Source organism: Ambystoma mexicanum, chromosome 8 (assembly GCF_040938575.1).
Source record: "Ambystoma mexicanum isolate Mex_15411 chromosome 8, UKY_AmexF1_1, whole genome shotgun sequence".
In the NCBI taxonomy this organism is placed as follows: domain Eukaryota; kingdom Metazoa; phylum Chordata; class Amphibia; order Caudata; family Ambystomatidae; genus Ambystoma; species Ambystoma mexicanum.
Genome location: NC_090929.1, coordinates 1,011,107,834 through 1,011,129,755, shown reverse-complemented (window position 1 = coordinate 1,011,129,755; position 21,922 = coordinate 1,011,107,834). Strand labels below are relative to the sequence as shown.

Below are 21,922 nucleotides of genomic sequence, written 5' to 3'. Positions count from 1 at the left end.
AGGTCAGAAACAGGAATGGTACTATTTCTGTGTTCTGGATTAATTTGTCTAGTATATATGATCCCTGAGTTATACCATCTACAAATAGTAGAGAGAGTGGTTTTGGTGGAATTTGATATACCAAACCAAAGGAAAGTATCATAAGGATTCATTATTGTAAAGGAGATGGCCTGGAGTTTATTCCAAATAATTTTGAAGAAGTGTAGTGAGGGGAAGTTAGTGATATTGGGCCAGGATGAGATTGCTGAGAAGTGGGAGAGAGTAAGTGGAGAGATATGGCTCCTTTCAATATAAATCCATAAAGGAGGATTATTGGGATTGGATTCATAATGCTTAAACATGGCTAATTGTTTTAAAATGAAAGTTGTATGGTACACTTGCAAATTAGGAAATTTAACTCCCCCTAAGGATTTGGGGGGTCTTAATTGTTGACAGTGATGCATGGTGTTTTTTGATTCCATTAAAATGAAATGAGAATGGAGTAGAGTTTTATATAAAAGGAGTTGTGAATAACAGTCAGGGCCATGGATAACGAATAAAGCAGGGATCCCCAACATGTAGCTCGGGAGCAACATGTTGCTCACGGCACCATAAATTGTTGCTCGCCAGTTGCCCTGGGCAATGGTGTGAAGGCCTAGAAGGAGGTGCTGAATGGATGAGACCTCAATAGCACTGTAGTCAGGACAGACTCCTGGCCTGTGCAAGAATGTTGGCCAATGAGCCGCTGTGTTTCCTGATGGATTATTTGTATACATGCAAGATTTGTTTGGTGCCACCATGCACATAATTCTTCAGTAAATGTCCTTACTTGTTATGGTAGTGTCATTGCTAAAACCCTGTCATCTCCAGTTACTTTGCCCAGCTGACAAATGTATTAATGAATACAATATTTGAACCATGTTTGTGTCATGGAGAAAATTGGCATATTCTGTTCTTTGGTACAACTAGTATGAGCATAATGGACAAGGAGGTGGTATGCATACCCAACTTTCCTTTATTAAATAATGTGCATGCACACTTTCTGTACAAGTGGTGTTTGTGTTTGATCCCACCATGTATATTTATCGACAATATTCATTTTGGTGTCTCCTGTATTTATTATTACATAGTGTCCCAGCAGAAAAATGGTCTTCGTTTGATAACCTGCCCATCTAGCACATGGTTAATGGGCAGATACGGTAAATGCATGCCACATTTTTCATAATTAATTTGCCCTGTATTCCAATCCAATTAATTGATTGTTAATAGGTTTAAACTAACAAGTCAATTAATTGATTCAAATACTCAGTTAACACCACCACACCCCTCTATGAAGTGGTCATCAAATGCACAAAGGTTTGACCAATGTTTGCCACTAAGCCTTGTGTAAAATCCCTTTTGGGCAGAGTAAGTATGCTCCAAATAATTCAGAAAGGTATTATTTTTATTCCTAACCACTTTTTCACCAATGCAACAGCCTTCTGGAGCTTTAATACACACCATTTGCCATAACATTCCCAAATAATTCTCAGGAGGTAACCTCCAAAGGCCCAATGAAGTGATCTTTAAAGGCTACTATGTAATGACCTGAAGTACCAATTCATATTTATATTTCTCCATTAAGTCAGCAACATTTAAAAACATGTTTCATATTTTTCATACAATTCACACAGAACAAGCCCAAAATAAAAAAGCAACTTCAACATAATCAAACTTCCTATATATACAAGTCTGAACATTACAATGAATTATATATAACATAGCTCCCATGCATTCCATGCTTATGCAAAACAGAGAAACAGCAAATGAACTGAAAATGAACCAAATCTTTGACTCCTATTTTGCAAGCGCACTTTGTGCTTCCTCCTGCACACTTTCTTAATTTATTGGGGAGTGGGTACATTTAAAAGTACCATTACCACCAGCCTCCTGCATTCTGGGGATCTTATTTGACAGATTTCTCCTTGCCATCTTATGTGTGTACGTAAGTCTGTATATAAGGCTAAAGTGGGCAGCCTATGTATATTTTGGACATCTGACTCTTTTTCCATCGGACACGCTCTTGCTTTTGGAGCTATTTTGAGGTGGCTTAATGCACCACATGTAGTTATATTGCATCCCTATTCAAATGGACAGTGCCTTACAACCGCCCATAGCCACAAGTATTTCTCTTCACCAGGGGAGGCTACAATCGCACTTGCACTGAAATTCACTTTATGATTAGCAGAAAATCCCAGATGTGCCTTTAAAAAATAAGGAACATTCTTAACCGGCCTGACACTCAAATTGAACACCCCCAATTCGGCTCACAAGGGGCTAGCAGGTGTATCTGCAGGAAGACCTGCTATTTGGCACAGGAATTTATTTTGCAACCCCTCCAGGAAATGACAGTTCTAACCACCCTAGATTTTGCAGCCTTAAAATCATGGAGCAGACCTTTTTCTTATATACCTCCAACTTCTCCAATCAGAATGCCGCAAACCTGAAATAACAACGTAAAAAGCCATTTAATCATTAACGATGCCTTTTCAGCTATCTTAATAAAATTACTTATGCAAGCACTGCTCTTTCAGAAGAGTAGGCTCGGATAAAAATGAGACTGCCCCCTCATCTCTACATTCATTTAAAAACTATCTACAAGGTTTCACCCTTTGCCTGAACACCATCATTTTTATTTTTATTATATTTAATTTCAAACTGTAATTCCCAAAATAGTAACTTGTGTTTAACAGGCCCTGTTGGAGACCTGCTGGGGGCAAGGCCAAATTGTTGCGTCTTCTGCATAAGAGTGCATGCTATAAAATGAACCCTTCAGGTGGAGGGTGGATTAACTTTCCTAAGAGAAGTACTAGAATCAACATCCAAAAGGAATACATTGGGACCAACTGACATCCCTGCTTGTCACCTTTATTTGTGTTGGAAAACAATGTATAATTCCACAATCTTGTATATTGGACAGATGTAGAGATGTCTGCGTATCACAATGGACAAGACTTAAAAAACCATTAGTGACCTGTAAAAATGTAGAAGTAGGACTCGGACACAGTGGGCTCATGTTGATTGACATATACTTTTATTGAAAGGAAAAGGGTGGGGGACTGGGGAAACTCCTGCCTTTCCCTAAAGCTAAGAGGGGTTTCCCTTCCTCAACCAAAACTAAGGAAACTGTCAGTATGTCTTGTCTAAAGTAAAAAGTCCACTGTCTGTCACAAGTCCGAAGCTTATTTCCATCCCTCACACTATTTACTAACTTATAAAAAACAAAATGTCTTCTTAATTCAGAAGAATAGGTTGTAGATCCAATCAAAGAGTTCCAAATAACACAGGTTCCAAACCCAAAGTTCTTAAATGCAAAAAAAAGTTCCATAAAGTTCTTAGATATTTCTCTGTTGCACAAACTTCGTAGCAACCAGGGGCAACAACTCCCTTGTCCTGGTTCCTTCTCTTGGCAACTCTATTTATTGGACCACAGCCAGGGGCAATGACTCCTTTGCCCTGGTTCCTTCTCTTGTAGGTCCTAGATCTCTGCCTTTCTCTCTTTCTGCTTTGGCCAACTTGGTTCACTTCCCTGCCAAGTATGGTCCTTAGTAAATTACTCTGTGGTTTCCCTTCTTCTCATGGGATTGTGCCCCAGACCCCTCTTTATGTTTGGGAACTGGGAGCCCTCTTCTCTCAAGTACCACCACGAGGAAGAGGACTTGTGTGTTTCTCCTGTAGTGGGTCCCAAACCCCCCTTCTTTGCGTGAGGGTACTTGGAGCTCTCTTCTCCCATGTACCACCACAAGGAAGATGACTTGTATGGTTCTCGTGTAGTGGGTCGCAAACACCATTTTTATGTTTGGGTACTTGGAGCCCTTTCCTCCCAAGTACCGCCACAAGGAAGAGGACTCATGTTGCTTTCGTTTGGTGGGTCCCAAACCCTTAAGTTTCTCATGTTGGCCGACAGACATGGTTCACATGCCTGCCAGGTACTGTGACTATTAAGATGCTGGCTGCACTGTCTTAGTTTCCCACCAGCCAGCCTGAGTGCTCCCCTTTGTAGTGGGTTCTGGTCTGCCCAGGAACACTGCAATGTCAATCTTTCCCAGGACAGCTTGATCTTCCTTTCACGCGCTTCCCTGTCTGCAGGAACACCGGGAGCTTCTCTCTGCCAGCTCGCCTTTCGGTCCTTCCACTGTGGACTGCCCCTTGTCCTTCCAGCTCCTCTCTTGGCATCCTGGTGTGCTTCCTTGCACTTTCCTGCACCATGCTGGCTCCTGCAGCTCCTTCATGGAGGACTAGACAACTTCTTCCTGAGTCCCTCGTCCCTTTCTACTATGCATTGACCAATGAGCAGCCAGCAACAACTAGACTGCTCATTGTGGTTCTTAGGAGAACTCTTCATGCCTCTGCTCCTCCTCTTCATCCCAGTACTTATTCCAAGTTGTCTAGAATGCTCATGTTGGTTATGCAGAACACTCTACATTCCTCCATGCATCTTATTTGTCTCAGTTGTTATCAATAACATATCTTTCAACTCTTCCCCATTCTTCCTCGTCTCAGTATTTCTAACCTTGATCTCCCTTGTGTCAGTTGTGCTCTTCATAGTCCCAGTACTTATCTAGGGAAGGGGTTGTTCTTTGGGTTATAGGAATGGGGGGGGGTCCTAGGGTCTGGCGATTGGCGAGTATATTGCGTTCTCAGGGTAGGGTTGCTCCTAGTCCCAGGAGGGGTTTCCTCTCCCATGTGATTCTCTCCCTGTGCACCACCCTCAGGGGAACTATTGTACCGAGGACGTACCGCCCTGGCCACATGGGAATGGTCTCCCCCATAGGGGAGAAGGGACAGCATCCACAGATTTGTCACAGACTCCAATAAAATGTAAATTCCGCCACATTATGTTTCTATCAATCAAATACCGACGGAATCCACCCTGTAGTGCTACGGACTCCATAATTGGGGACTAACACTGCCAAACCACCACTTGGAATCTGGCAGTGATACCGCTGGACCAGGACCAAGTAGCAGTAACAGTACCGTTGAGATGCCACCAAACTCGTAATAAGCCCCAATGTCCAGTAAGGGAATTGGCCTATAACCTTGAGGGGCTGGTTTTCCAAGAAATACTTGTCTAAGGGGATGGCATAATGCATGTCTTGACAACAACAATAAACATAAAACGATTTGGTATCCTTCAAAAAAGCTTCCATTTTTTTCTCAAATTTGTTTTTTGTCTTAATGCAATTTTTTATGCCATTTTGAAACTATAAATCTGACCAGCAGTGTACACACCCCTCATTAAATCATGGTTCAGTTTTATTTTCGAGATTCTACATTCTGGATCGAACTGGTGCATCCCTTTCTATAACCTGGAACTCCTGAACTTGGGGGCACGGTTTGCCAATAGCTCTGTCCTGGATAGTTTCTCCTAAAGACTCAGACAAACTGACGCTTTCCTTTGTGGCCTCTGAACTGTTCAACAGTTTTAAGAGAATGTTAATTTCTTGTGAATTAGTAATTCTTTCCAATGCCTCCTTTTCGAGCGTAGGCATCGCCAACCAGCCTCTCTGGCTTTCAGATATCTTCTTTGTGGTGCCTACCCTGGCCATTGGAAAATTAACTCAAGAGGATTGTGTTTACTCTTTGATCAATAAGAAATGTAACATTTCATAACATTCCTGAAGAAAAAAAACATCCACAATACAGTCATCAATGACTGTGGAACAGTATTGCCGATCTTGCATGCTTAGGAATGCACCATTTGCCATTAAAGATCCCATAAAATCCTAGGCAGAATCTCAGGCTCAGTTCGTGGCCATTTTTACTGTCCCTACATTTGCACTAATATTTTGCTCGGGAACCTGAAACCCCTGGTAATGTTTATTTACTCCTACTCTATTTTTGAACAGCTGGACTGGTCCTATATGTCTATAAATGTACTACTGACCACTCAATTTCCTCAACATTCCTTGTAAACAACCACTTAAAGTCAAATAAAGTTAAAGGCCTTGCACATTTCCTTGACTAGAATAACACGTGGTCTAGATAACTATTAAGTACTGCAAATTAAATGTTCTATATGCAGTTTTAATTTTGTTACATTTCTAATTTGTGTTGCAAACACTTTGTCTGCCAACTGTGCGCCGATATATTCCGTCGAAAAATTGATGTTGCTCACCATTTAATTTGATATGCCAATGTTGCTCATTGCGCACAAAAGGTTGGGGACCCCTGGAATAAAGGATGGTTGGAGTAATCATCATTTTTATGGTGTCTAAGCGACCCCACCAAGATAAGAAAAGAGGTGGCCATTTTTCAGTCATTTCCGTGATTTTATCGATTAGGTGGTAGTATTAAGAGTGATAGTAGAGTATATATCTTTGGGTATAGAGTCCCAAATATTTGATAGGAGATGATTGCCAAGATGAGCCGGAAAGAGAGGTATTAGCTATGTTACAAGTAAAGGTGAGAGGCATTACATCTGACTTATCAAAATTCGGTGACACATTAGAGTAATTATTAACTGTAGAAATTAAATGCTGAATGGATGAGGCACGTTCTGAGAGATAGATTAGAATGTCATCAGGGTATGCAGAGAGTTTTATTTCTAGATTATTTATGGAGACACATTTAATATTCAGATTCATTCTAATATTTTGAAGCAGGAGTTCTAAAGCGAGATTAAATAGTAGGGGAGAAAGAAGACAGCCTTGACGAGTTCCTCTTTTAATTCGGAATGAGGAAGAAATGGAATTATTAATGAGGATTCGAGTAGTAAGAGAGGAGGAAATAATTTTGATTAGATTGATGGAGTAAGAAGGAAGACCATGCCAGGATAGAGAATGGAACATTAAGGACCAGGAAACACAGTCAAATGCTTTTTCAGCATCAAGGGCAAGCAGAGCAGGTGCTACTTTGGAGTTTTGGGAATGAGCTAGGGAATTAAAAAGTAGTCTGGTATTAGAAGAGGCAAGGTGACCTTTGATGAAACCAGATTGGTCTTGATGTATAAGTTTAGGAAGGAATTGCTCTAATCATTTCGTAGGAATTTTAGCATACATTTTGGAGTCTGAGTTGATGAGTAAAAGGGGTCTGTAGTTTTTAACAATTGCTGGGTCTTTCTCGGGTTTAGGGAAGAGTATTTAAAGGGCTTCTCCAAATGATCCAGGAGTTTGTCCAATTTCCATAAAATAGGAGTATAGTTCTAAGAGTTTGGGAGCAATTTAATCAATAAAAGTTTTATAAAAATCAGAGGTGCAACCATCTGGGCCAGGTGTTTTGTTGGGTTTCATATCTATTATTGCTTGTTTGATTTCTAAGAGGGAGGGAGATGGGTGTATTAAGTGAGGAAAAATCAATTGGTTGTGAACGATTTATCTTCTTGTTTGTTGTAAAGAAAGAATCTATATCTTCAGCGGTAATGGAAGGATCAGAAGCATATAAATTAGAGTAGAAGTCAATGAAAGCATAATTGATGTCTTTTGGATCGGTTAATATATTATCTTCTGGTGATATTATATGTGTTATATGAGATTTCTTTAAAAAAAAATGTAAGGTGTGAGGCCAGCATTTTGTCTGTTTTATTAGAACCGTTATAAAATTTGGTTTTAGATCTGAAAATAGAATTAGCTGATTTATCAGTACTGAGTTTATTGAATTCATTGCATTTAATCATAAGATCTTTTAGGGTATTAGGGTTCGGGTTTGCGTAATACCATTGTTCAAGGGTTTTTTTGTGTTAGAAGGGTGTTATATGTGTGTTCAGATTTACTTTTTTTGAAGGCAGTATATTGAATAATGAACCCACGGAGTGAAGCTTTAAAAGCATCCTAATTATTGTGCATAGATGTGTGTTCAGGACGATTATTAAAGAAAAATTCCTTAATGAAGGTGTTTGTTTTATTTACAAAGGTTTTATCTTTTAGAAGGAACGAATTGAATATCCATCTAGGAGAAAGTTTATTGGTGGGGATCCATTCAATAATGGTGAAAACTGGGGCATGATCAGAAATGGTTATGTGGCTAATTTCAGAGTTTAATATGCAAGGGGTTAGCGAGGAATTAACACAAATATAGTCTAGTCTGGAAAAAGACTGGTGAGGTGGGGAATAAAATGTAAAGTCTCTAGTGTCCGGGTGACAGAAGAGCCAGCAGTCCACTAAGTTTAGATTTTTCAATAGGTTTAGAAAGCAATTGCAGGATTTAGAGTTGGAAACGTTCGAGGAGGATTTACAGTCAAGTACAAAATCATAAATCTGATTCATATCACCACAAAATATGAATCTGTCATCAATCTTTTCAGAGAAGATCGAAAGAAAATTGGACCAAAATGTGGGGTTGGAGGCATTCCGGCCATAGACATTAACAATGGTAATGGGTAGATTGTTGATGTTTGCTTCGACCTGGCATATACAAATTATCAAAGCAACTAAATGTGTATGTTGTCTTTAAATCCAATAACATCTTTACTGACACATATTGTGCTTTAAAATGTACGATTTGATACTTGGTCCCCACACCAGATGGCCCTTTAGGGTAGAACAGAGGGGGTGGAGCCTTCAAGTTGGCCCAGCCCACTTATTTTTAAAAGGCCCATTCCATCACCAGTTATCCCCGCCTCAAAATGGAGGTTTCATTGCAGCCCCTGCTGCAAGCCATGCCACAAGAGCAGTGACAGGGCTTGACCATAGGCCCTGGATGGATACCTACATGGGTAACGCCTTAGTGCCTGGCCTGAGAGTGGCCTGCAATACACAAATTCGACCCTTCCAAAGTTTACCTGTGAAGTACCATTAAAATGAGATCATTATAACATTACAGCAGTTGGAGTCTAGCCAGTGGTCAAAGTGGAAAAATAAAAGTAGTGGAACTGTGGACATTGTTGAAAAAAGGGTGTTGTTGCATGCAGCATAGGTCCAGTATTAAAAATGCATTCTATTGTATATATCATATATTGAAATGCATATATTAGATGCTGAACTATACACACTGTACACTGAGAAATATACATTCTACTCTGAGAGGTATAGTCTGTATTTTGCAATAAATGCGTTACCCGCACCTTCCCCTCAGCTCCGTGCCATGCCCTTGTCCCTGATTTCGGCAAAGGGTATGTCCAACACATGTATCGCTCTCCAGATTCTGTTAGCCCTTCCCGTTTCAGTGGCAGGTGGCGAAAGAAGCTTTTCAAAGCTAAAGTTGATCAAAAGTTATATTCGATCTTCTATGATGCAAAAAAGACTTGTCGGGCTAGCAACCTTGTCAATAGAGCATGACTTTGCTCAACACATTTATATGAAGAACCTTGTTTCCACATTTGCGAAAATTAAAGCTCTGAAAGTTAATTTCTAATGTGCATTTTCACTTGTTTTAACACACATCTGGTAAGAAGTCACATGCATGCCTAGATATATGTGTGATTTATATGTCTGGGTCACCAAAGCCATCATTTATTATACATGATGGATTTGGTGAGCCAGACACATGTTTTATGGTTTGTCAACAGATGGGCCACCACTTCTGCTCCTGTGTTTCTTGGGTTTTTGGATGGTTTTGGAGAGTCACTCACTGTTTTTCACTGTTTTCGGTGTTTTAAAAATAAGAAACATATTGCAAAGTATTGTTGAATGTATACATATCATAGTAAGTATTGGGACACGTTTAGTATTTTGTACCAGGTAGTGCTGCTTATGTGCTTACAGGTGTCTAGTATGTATTACGAAAATCGTTTTCCTACTGTCTGTATTGCCTATATATAATTTACAGAAAGGATTAGATCCACATGCATCAGTATTACATTTTTTGTTCCTATATTATCATTGACTTGTTTAATGAACCTGTATTTATGAAACACAAAGGCTTTAATTTGACTTCTGAAACCTAACACTATGAGTGGACGTAAGGGTGAGGAAAGTGCAATGGGATCCATCCACAGCACAAGACGTGAGCAATGTGTTAGGTGGAGGTATGGGTTTGTGGCAATCAGTAACGAAAGGAGGGAGGTTGGTTGAGAAGGGTTAGGATCTGGAGTTGGGGCGGCACCAATCTGACAGTTGGCCTATGGAGGAAAAATTGCTTGCACCGGCCCTGTTTGTGTTTGATACTGTGGACTTTGTTCATGAATAGTTTATTCTCCGTCTGATTGGCAATTAGTCTACTGCACTTATCTCCTTGCTACCAGTACTTCAGGTGAAGGACTAATAATGCAATTTCCACACCTAGCCAAGTTGTGTTTGTTAAGTTCAACTTTCATTTTCTCTAGTTTGAACTTGGCTTTCAAGTGCCTATGATATTGAACACTGAAGTAGAATAGCTGCTTGTTAAATGTCATGGGCTTATAAAATGGTAATTGTACATATCGCCCTAACACATGTTGCATGTTCCTTGTAACCACTTGGCCATACTCAAGAATGCTGACCTTTAAAGAGAAGGAACACCCTCCATAAACCTGCAGCTCAGCTGACACGAAAAGTCTAATATACTTCTATGCGACAAGGTTGCACATGGTTGTTGGCTCAGATTCAAAAAGACGTCTCTTCACTTCTGAGTACAACACCACTTTATGTATTGCTTGATTGGTCATGAAGACCAATCACGGGAGATGGCAGGTGAACGCCGGCCCCCCACCACGGCCCACACTAGTCGCCCTGAGCCTGCTCCTTCCTTCTGCATTTCACACACAGCAAACCTGCATCAGCTGGTGAGTCTCTGCTACACAAGGCTCCTCTTTGTCCTGCCACTACACGACCAGCGCTGGATTGCGCAACCAGGTTAGCCTAGAAAGTGCATTGGTGAATTTGAAAAAGAAAAGAAAAGTGTTCATCTTCGTTTTTCACAAAATGTGCACACAACTTATTGTGCTGGTAGAGGGATTCCCAGAAACCCCTTTGTTTTGTATATTAAGTAACTTTGGGTGTCACCCTAAGTTACCAGGGGAATACAGACGTGGACCCCTTGCTCACTGTGCTTAGAGAGGCATCAGCTCCACCTCACAGATGATGCCCAACAAGGCTGAAACACGTGTATGAGGTTGCTGTTGGTACTCTTGTACAGAGAAGAATTGCCCAGCATTTCGGTGCTGGACTGCCCCTGGGCAGGACAAAGACTGATAAGCAGGGATATTTCTTATCTGTGAAAGGGACAGTACCTAAAGACTTGGTTGAGACTCTCCCAGGGGCTATCCATCCAAGAACATGTCAATGGGCCATGTTCCTGCGGGTAGAGAGACTCCCAGACCCCCCTTTGTTTTGTTCTAAACATTGTTATGAGTTTTAACCAACACACACAGTTGTCTGAACCTGGGTGTGCCTTTTCCCTTCTGCCTTTACTCTTAACCAAATCATCTCTCCTTAATGCATCTCTGTGCATGTTTTAACCCCAATTCTGCATTGTTTTTCTGTGCTTTTAGTCATTCGAATCCTGGTGTGTTTCTAACATTGTGCATTGTTTTTGCTGTGCTTTTGGTAATTCGAATCCTGGTGTGTTCTTAACATCACTTCACCCCCATTTTGCATTGTTTTTGCTGTGATTTTGGTAATTCAATTCCCTTTTTGTGTTTTAACTATACTTCATCCCATTTTTGGTGCTGAAGTGTTTCTATTGCATCTGTTTTCTTGCTTCTCCTGCCTACTAGGCCACATGGTGAGTCTATGCTCGTACTGTCCTGTACTGCCCCTCTGCTATCTTCCTTCCTATCCTCCTCCTTATGGCACTCACCATATCCCCTATGTATTCTAACTGCTATACTATCACCTATCCTGCCTCTCTCACGAAGTCTGGAAGAAATAAGCTTAAAAATGACATCCTGACCACTAACCCCAGCCTACCCATTGCAGACACCTATGTCAGTGCTACTTCCAGACACATTTTCACTGACATCTTCTTTTCTGTCCCCTCTCCAGATCTTTGGACTCCTCATCTTATCTCTACTCTCTCTCTCCTCTCTAACCCATTATAAGTGGCACTAGATGGAAGTACTTTTGGCAGGCTTCTCATCATCCAGGTGTATCCATAATGTCTATCGCAATGGCAGTATCATGGCTCAGGGTCCTCAACCCAACCGCCTCCTCTTTGACCGGCGCTTTCCGTCCCTCATCAACTTCCTTCCCACACTTGCTACTCCTTCTTCCTCTAACTCTGTTCCCCCTCCTCCGACTAGTGAACCACGCCCCTGTACCCCTCCTCGGAATACCTTCAAAAGCAGTGACCTCTTGCATCTAGCCACGCTTAATGCTCGCTCTGATATCAAACATTCTGCCGACATCTGCCTTCTCCTTCAAGGCCTTGACCTCAATATCCTCACTCTTACGGAGAGGTGGTTCAAAGCCAGCTCAGTCACTGCTTTTGACTCCCTGCTCCCTGATGGCAATAAGATCATCTCCAAGCCTCACCCTAACCGCGCTGGTGGTGGGGTTGCCCTGATCTTCCCTGAGTGGGTTCCTTCTTCCCTCATACCGACCCCCCTTACTGTTCCTTCGAGATCCTGGTCTGCAAGCTGGTCATCTCTCCCACTTCCTCCCTCACCACTGCCACTATCTACAGGCCACCTGGCTCTACTAACCTGTTCCTCTCTGAAGGGTCCGATTTCTCTTCTTCTCTCCTCACATCCACCTCTAAACTCCTTCTCCTGGGTGACTTCAACATACACATTGACTCCTCAATCATGGGATCCACTCTTTTCCATGACCTCTGCACCTCGCTCTCCCTCTCTATTCTCCCTTCTGGTCCTACCCAGTTGGCTGGACACACTCTCGATGCCATCATTCACACTGATCTTTTTCTCTCCACCTCACTCTCCTGGTCAGACCATTCCCAATGCTCCTCTCACCTGGGTCCTCTCTGCCATCTGACCACACCTCCGCCAGCCCTGTCAACATCGTTCACAAACATTCGTCCAATGAAACTAGTGTCAGTGGCTGCCTTCGCATCTACCTTCATCCCCCCTCTCCTCCCACTACAGACTCTAAATCTGACTCCACTCTCAGAGACCTCCTTCTTGCCATCACTAATACTTTCGGCATTATTGCCCTAGTCATGAGGATCCACCTGTAACATGCCTCCAAACATAACACCTGGTACAACTCTGAACTTGCAGCCCTGAAATGCAATTGCAGAACAGAAGTGGCAGACCTCAGGCACACCTTTTGACAAACTGGCCTGTCACCTTCTACAAAGGAAATACTGACTCTCCATTCACTCCAAGAAAGTGGCCCACGTCTAGGCTTGTGTCTCCGGTGCATCCAACAATACGGCTGAACTCTATAAAATTTACAAGGAACTAGCCAACCCTTACGCAGTCTCCACCTCACCTCTTCCCTCCCAGGCCCTCTGCAAGGCACTGGCAGACACTTCACTGCAAAAACTCAGGATATCCTGAGCACCCTCGCTTTCCTTTGCCCCTCTCCTCCCCCCACCCTCCTGCCTTCTATGGCCTCCCATCCCCCCTCTGCCTTTCTCTCCTCCTTCTCTCCTATCACACCAGATGAGGTCACTAGAGTTGTCCGGTCTATGAAGGTATCCTCCAAACAGGTCTCCCCCTGTTCTTCCAGAACCATTAAGGACAATATTGGTTTGATTGTCCCTGCACTTGCTGACTCCTGAAATCACCCTTTTGCTACTGGATCTTCCCCCCTTCCCTAAAGCACTCTCTTGAGCGCCCGCTCCTGAAAAAACCTTCAGCAGACCAGTCTTGGCTGGCTAACTACCACCCCATCTCTATCACCCCCTTCCTTGGGAAACTCCTGGAGAAGCATGTCTTCTACAACTGACCCAGCACACTGAGCTTGTTGGATGCCTACACAACCACCAATCTGGATTCCGAGCATCCAGCGGCACGGAAACTGCTCTTCTGAACACTTGTGAAGAACTACTTGCATCTCTTGATTCTAACTCTCCAGCTGTTCTCATTCTACCTGATCTCTCCTCTGCATTTGACAAGGTCAACCACTCCATTCTAATAAAACAGCTCCACAATACACTATCTCAGAGTGGGCCCTGAACTGGCTGACTTCCTCTATGACGTCCCTCCCAGGTTATCCTTGGCTCTTTCTCCTCCCCCACCTATATCCCTAACTGCACCGTCCCCCAGGGCTCCACCCTTTCCCCAGGCTCTTTAACATCTATCTTGCTCCGCTTGCACACCTAATTTCCACCTTCTCCCCTTACTTCCAGTCTAATGCAGATGACACACAACTCTTCTTCAAACTTCCCTCTGATCCTTGCCTTACTTCTTCCATCATTCCAGACTGCCTATTTGCCATCCAGTCCTGGTGTGCCTCCAATGATCTCTGCCTCAATACCAGCAAGACTGAGATCCTTCCCATTGGGACACCTGCTCCCGCTTTCGTCCCCTCATTCTGGGCTCCCTCAGTGGGCTTTCCCCCTTCTCCTTCATCTGAAGCCAAAAACCTAGGGGTCATCTTCGACGCCTCTCTTTCCCTCCTCCCTCACATCCAGGAACTTGCCAAGAAGGCCCACTTTCAACTCCACCTTCTCAAAGGAATCCTTCCTTTCCTCACTTTCCCCCAGAAGCTCAATGTCTCTAGAGCTCTGGTTCTCTCTAGGCTAGACTACTGCAGCAGCCTCTTCCTTAATCTACCCTCTTCCTCTTTACGACCACTCCAGCTAATCCAGAATAAGGTTGCAAGATTTATCCTTGACCTCCAGCCCTAAAACCTCCTAAAACCTCTCCCGGTTGCTGCAAGGATCAAATTCAAATCCCTCTGCATCATCCATAAGGCTGTCTGGGTCCGGGGACAATGCTATCTATAACTTGCTCTATCTATAACTGACTCTATCTATAACTGGCTCTCACCAAATACTCTCCATCCAGATCTCTACATTCCTCCAGGACCAACACTCTGTGTGTGAAGCGCTTCGCTAAACAGCAAGCTGGTGGCCGATCTCTTTCCTCTGTTGGCTCCCTCCTATGGAACAGCCTCCCCCTTTCTTTTCATCTTGGATCGGATCTCCTCAAATTCCAGAAACTCCTCAAGACTTTCCTTTTCACCTCCTCCTTCCCTCCCTTCCTCCTTTGCTAAACTCCACAGTTACTAAGATTAGTGACCAGGGCCATTATGTGTCCACCTGGGTCCTGGCCTCCAACCCCAATTGCCTTCAGCTTCTGCCTGCTCCCAGCACTTGCCTTTGGGTCCAGCGGCCTCTGCTATCATACGCCTGCACTTATTTATTGGCAGTTGACCACACTTACCAAGTGATCTCTGCCAGTCACTTAACAGCTGCTTGCAACTTACTCTGTAGCACTTTCCTCTGCTGTACTCCTAGCACTTATGCCCCCCTCCCCGATCCCTCAACAATTTAATTTGTTGATTAATTGGTTTTGTTAGCCTCACAGGAACTTAAGGCAGGTGCCCTCATTCAACCCTTTAAAATAAGCACAATTGACACAACCTATGTACCTTATTAAGTAAAGTATTACCTTTAGTACATATTAGGGAGAGATAGAGAAGAGAAAAACAGAGAAAACAGAATGGCATACTCGCATACCATTTCAGCACAACCGTTGCATATTGAGTCAGAAATTACTATCGTTGTGTAAAAGAGTACATTTTATTTACAATATAATATCTCACCATTCTTTCTTTAATGAATCCCCAACAAATCAAAAGAAATCAAAGCCCTTACAGGGTATAGGTCATAATTCTCAAACCACATTCATGAATAGGGACTTAAAAAAAGCACTTTTCAAAAACTCCAAAACTGCTCTGTTCATACCCACACCGGCATATCACAATTCAATGTTTCAACGCCAGCTAAGTCAAAAGAAAACCTGCCAACGCCAGGTATTCAAACTAAACAAGGGCATATATGATAACACCTCTTTGCAAGAATGAAAGCAAAATGCAATAAAGAAACTATAATGTTAATTGAAGTAATCATCCATTTCAAATATGCAATGACCATCAAGCGCACACATGTAAAACAAGATATTCCCCATCATATAATTTATAAGATGCCTGTTTGATAAGTAAACAGGACATCCCTGTGGCTGTAGCTGTTCAGCTGTAAAAGGTCCCTCTTCCAGCATGCATGTCCTCAGCCATCCCATCAGTCAGCCATCCTTCTAAGGCTTACATGGCATTAAATACATGTTATTTGGAAAGCCCTGATTAGTAGACTCACATGTCTCCCTTTGTCTAATAGATCTAATGCAAATCATTGTTGCAGGGACTTTAATGTCCTGCCCTTATGATGTGATGTATATCAACAATTACTTGGTACACCCCTTCAGCTTTAAACTGCGGTAAACAATGCTCTGTGATTTATCTGTCGCATGCAAAAAACTTGCATTGTCTGTCTGTGTCTGTTTATCTGTCAGCAGCGAACAGTGTTCAACATGTCTAAGCAATGCTCCAGATAAGATTTGGAAGTGGGAGGTTTTACTACCTATTTTTTAAAATTGGGAGTAAAATTATTTTTTAGGTGTAAAAATTGAATTCCAATTCTCAATCGGAGTATTTTATAAGCGAGTAGACATATGTTTTAACTGGAAAACAGAAATGTGTTTGTAATAATTATTTCTTTGCACCTAGTTATTCATGCACATTAAAAGATACATGTTACTTTTTCCTGTCAGGCAGTAATAATAGTAGTTTCTTCCTGTGTTACTACATGCACTACAGGTCCAAACATATCCATGGACCTGTGTGGGTGAATGCAGAGGCACAATGATATGATGATATGATATTTTATTTGTATCGCGCTCATACACAGTGTTCTACGTGTCTTATTCCTATTTTTATTTGGAGTATTTTTACTCCCAATTTTTATTTTTGGGGAGTATTTGCCTATTTTTAAGGAGTAAAAGTGGCCAATACACCCCATATCTGTAGGGCTGTATCTAAGGCCATGTGTATTGGTGCCTAGAAAAATGTTTCTGCGGCAGGCTGCTCCAAAGCACTTATTTATTAGCTATATTAGTCCCCAGCTCTGTGCCCCTGCTGATTGGTGCCATCATCGCGTTTTCAAAGCACAGCAGAGTACTTGTAGGCACAGAGTGCATCCCAGAGGTCCGATATTCCAATCTTTTTATGGGGGATTAAACAGAAGAGAGGAAGATGGAGAGGGACAGGCAGGGGGAGAGAGAGATAGCGAAAGGGAGGTAGAGAGAGATGGAGAGAGAGAACAAAAGAGAAACAGAGAGTGAGTAAGAGAGACAGAGAGAGAGAGAGACCTGTGCCTGTCTCTATAACCCCAGTCATCATATCTGAGGCACATTCAATGTGTCCACTTTTGCAGGTGGACTCCTTTTCCCCAAATATTCTGTCCTCCAATCCAGGAACATTCCAAGTCCAATGTGCAATGCAGTTGAATCATCCACCCATGCAGTTCAATGGGGCATGACTTAAGGGTTTCCTGGATACCAACTAAACCATCATGCCTCCCTTGTGATACCTCCCCGATGGACAGCATAACTGTGCATAGATGTTAATTTCCCATCTAATGATGGTGCGATGTCCCCATTTCTCCAAATCCTTGCTCTTAACAACCCTGTTAATCTAACATTCAGTTTGCAATGACCATGTGTAAACCACTCAGTAATGGCATCGTGCTGAGGACAATAGGCCTATGTAAGTGCTGACCTGCTCAGGGGTGGCTTGGAAATAAAAGAGGCCTTGCAACTAATGTTCAAATAGTCCCCATGTTACACATTTTCCACAAGCCCAACCCTTTTCCTATGAGAACATTTGGAAATAAAATAGGTTCCCACACAAAAGAGGGCCAGGGTGCAGAGGCCTATTGGGAAAACTGCAGAGTTCCTTATAGGCCGGTCCAACCCTGGTCCTTCTCCAGTAAATAAATACAACAGCACTTATCTTATTAATCTGGGAAGCGAGACGGAATCTTAATACATTTGTTCAAGAATGTTTGGTAACCCTATTGATCAGATGTATTTAAGAGGAAAGAGATTCTAGTATTGCACAGTGTGGACAGTCGATGGAAGCTGCAGACAATGTCCAAGCAGTAACACTAACAACTTCCCTGTGCTGCTTCTTTCCCTTCAGGCTGTCGGACATCTTGGCTAAACAGGGATAAACCCACTAAGAATGGGGATTTTGAAACGTTCACGGCACTGAGAAACGATTTCCCGGGCAAGATCTGCGCACACCCCATTGGAATTGAGGCCCAGACTGTCTCCGGCATCCCTGCATCCCAGACTGGAAACATCTTTGGCGTGTAAGCATTCCAATGTTCTAGGTGTACCAAGTGGACTAGTGATTATAACAGAATTTATGTTGGATCCTGTATTAATTAACAATATGTAAAGGTATATCAATAACAGATATATCATTTGCTGTGTAGCATAACGAACCCTAACCACTGCATCAAAAATGTAAACAGACTATATGTATTTTCCAATTTTAAAAAGCTCAAACAAACAAAAAGTGTTGGGATTGTTTCAAAGTTTAAACCATAAAGAAAAGAGAAGTGTATTTAGCCAGTAACAGTATTTCTCTTCAAGAATCATGTTCTGCACGCATTCCTCTGCTTGGCACAGGCCCCTTCCATGGTCAGAACCAAGGTTCTTTTGAAAAAACAAATAAGGAACATTTGGTGGTAGTTCTGATGGTCATGTAGATACCCTTTCGGGGGAGATTACACGAAAGCAGGACCGACTCCCAGTTAGCATGCAAACTGGGAGAAGGGACTGGCTATGGGTGCTGGGCAGCAGAGATCAACTGGGTGGCAGGGTCAGCAGTCAAAGAGACACACATAGAATAAACAAGACACAGAAGTCAAATAATGTGGAAAAACTCAGGAACACATGATGACTGGGCATCCTATATGAGCAAGATAAAAAGCAAATGGATCTGTCATACAGGCCACCGTCGGGAACTCCGGGAATCAGCAATAAAAGATACAGAAACTAGAGTCATCACACAACATCAAAATGACAAGCATATGATGAGCAGATTCAATCTTCGTCGTGCTCGTCGTTTTGTTTTCTTTTCATGGCACTAGACTTCTAATTTGTGCCTTAATTTTCTCCTGCATTGACATGTTCTTCTCTCCTGATTGGACTCCCTGTATCTCGTTTTACACATCTATGCTCTGTTTATAATTCTGCAAGCCCTCTACTCTTTGGTATACCTGTCTGTTCTGCTATCTCTTCCTCACTTCTCACTGTCGTCTACTCTTTGGTCTACCTGTCTGTTCTTCTCTCTCTTCCTCACTTCTCTGTCGTCTACTCTTTGGTCTATCTGCCTGTTCTTCTATCTCTTCCTCACTTCTCGCTGTCGTCTACTCTTTGGTCTATCAGCCTGTTCTTCTATCTCTTCCTCACTTCTCTGTCGTCTACTCTTTGGTCTATCTGCCTGTTCTTCTATCTCTTCCTCACTTCTCGCTGTCGTCTACTCTTTGGTCTATCTGCCTGTTCTTCTGTCTCTTCCTCACTTCTAGCTGTCGTCTACTCTTTGGTCTATCTGCCTGTTCTTCTATCTCTTCCTCACTTCTCGCTGTCGTCTACTCTTTGGTCTATCTGCCTGTTCTCCTGTCTCTTCCTCACTTCTAGCTGTCGTCTACTCTTTGGTCTATCTGCCTGTTCTTCTATCTCTTCCTCACTTCCCACTGTCGTCTACTCTTTGGTCTATCTGCCTGTTCTTCTGTCTCTTCCTCACTTCTCGCTGCTGTCTACTCTTTGCTCTACCTGTCTGTTCTTCTATCTCTTCCTCACTTCTCACTGCTGTCTACTCTTTGCTCTACCTGCCTGTTCTTCTATCTCTTCCTCACTTCTCTGACGTCTACTCTTTGGTCTATCTGCCTGTTCTTCTATCTCTTCCTCACTTCTCGCTGTCGTCTACTCTTTGGTCTATCTGCCTGTTCTTCTATCTCTTCCTCACTTCTCGCTGTCGTCTACTCTTTGGTCTATCTGCCTGTTCTTCTGTCTCTTCCTCACTTCTAGCTGTCGTCTACTCTTTGGTCTATCTGCCTGTTCTTCTATCTCTTCCTCACTTCTCGCTGTCGTCTACTCTTTGGTCTATCTGCCTGTTCTCCTGTCTCTTCCTCACTTCTAGCTGTCGTCTACTCTTTGGTCTATCTGCCTGTTCTTCTATCTCTTCCTCACTTCCCACTGTCGTCTACTCTTTGGTCTATCTGCCTGTTCTTCTGTCTCTTCCTCACTTCTCGCTGCTGTCTACTCTTTGCTCTACCTGTCTGTTCTTCTATCTCTTCCTCACTTCTCACTGCTGTCTACTCTTTGCTCTACCTGCCTGTTCTTCTATCTCTTCCTCACTTCTCTGACGCCTACTCTTTGGTCTATCTGCCTGTTCTTCTATCTCTTCCTCACTTCTCGCTGTCGTCTACTCTTTGGTCTATCTGCCTGTTCTTCTATCTCTTCCTCACTTCTCGCTGTCGTCTACTCTTTGGTCTATCTGCCTGTTCTTCTGTCTCTTCCTCACTTCTAGCTGTCGTCTACTCTTTGGTCTATCTGCCTGTTCTTCTATCTCTTCCTCACTTCTCGCTGTCGTCTACTCTTTGGTCTATCTGCCTGTTCTCCTGTCTCTTCCTCACTTCTAGCTGTCGTCTACTCTTTGGTCTATCTGCCTGTTCTTCTATCTCTTCCTCACTTCCCACTGTCGTCTACTCTTTGGTCTATCTGCCTGTTCTTCTATCTCTTCCTCACTTCCCACTGTCGTCTACTCTTTGGTCTATCTGCCTGTTCTTCTATCTCTTCCTCACTTCTCGCTGCTGTCTACTCTTTGCTCTACCTGTCTGTTCTTCTATCTCTTTCTCACTTCTCACTGCTGTCTACTCTTTGCTCTACCTGTCTGTTCTTCTATCTCTTCCTCACTTCTCGCTGCTGTCTACTCTTTGGTCTAGTTACCTGTTCCTCTATCTCTTCCTCACTTCTCGCTGTCTCTATTCTATCATTTGAATCCCGTCTTTTGTTTCACGTTCTTTCCATTGTTTTTAAATGTCTTCATGGTCTAGCTCCAACTTATCTCGTTTCTCTTATTTCCTTGTATTACCGTACTCGAGCCACACGCTCCCAATCTACCCATCGTTTTGCTGCTCCTACACCCCCTTGTGCTTCCTCTCGCTTTTGCTCCTTTTCTCTTCTTCCTTCACTTCATTGAAATTCTTTTCCTCACACTATTCGTTCTTCTTCTACCTATCATTTTACGCACTCGTTTGAAGGCCCATTTCTGTCCTCATTGTCCACCTCATAACAAGAGGATTTTATTTGTCAATGTTGCTCTGTAATTTTGTACCGTTCCCTCTTCTGTGAAGGCGGTTTAGTGAAAGCACATTTTAAATTCAATAAAATACAAATTTTCAATGGTGAGAAATTGGAATACGGGATAAAGCAAATGTAATGTGTGAGGTGACTCCTCTCTTCTGCGCATGTATTTCCTGTTTGTTTAATAGTGCACATGACTCCACACGTCTTGCTGCTAAATTGTGCACAAGTGCAGTGATAGAAGTGTACCGAACAAAGTAGTGGAACTGTGGTCTCGGCAGGGGAGAGGGTAGGTAGTGCAACATGCAACAAGGTGTGTGTGGGGCATTGCAATAGTCTGAGTGACTAGTGCTCCTAATACATTACCCTTGCACAGGGAATGAATGGACAAATCCTCTGTATAGAATTGTGAACATGGGCGTAGAAAGTAGAGGAATGGTAAACAGGTAAAAATAAGAGTAGTGGAACCCCGCGCCCGACCGTTCCCGCTCAGTTCAATCACTGCGCAAGTGTGGTACTGCACTGCCTCATCATCAAGACGACCTCCCAGGACCTGCTGCACTGCACCATCCTGCCACTTTCTAGACAGTCTACAGACAATGGCAGTGCAGACAAACGCCTGCAAAATCAATATAAGCTCATTTTTGTTGTGGTGTAATGCAAAATGCATGCGTAAAATGCATGCATGAAAATGTAAAGCATGCATTTCATGCCAAGTTACATTTTCCATCATTTGTGATTCGGGGAGGTGGCACAGAATAACAT

General features: G+C 42.8%; 1 protein-coding gene across 1 annotated transcript in view; it reads left to right on the top strand.

Annotated features, from left to right (window-relative positions):
• Positions 1-21,922, top strand: part of LOC138472655 (mucin-5AC-like) — a 515,681-nt gene that overhangs the window by 452,747 nt on the left and 41,012 nt on the right. The window contains exon 11 of the mRNA XM_069610941.1: positions 17,982-18,153. Within this exon, the coding sequence (XP_069467042.1) occupies positions 17,982-18,153 (172 nt within the window). The remainder of the gene's footprint in view (positions 1-17,981; positions 18,154-21,922) is intronic.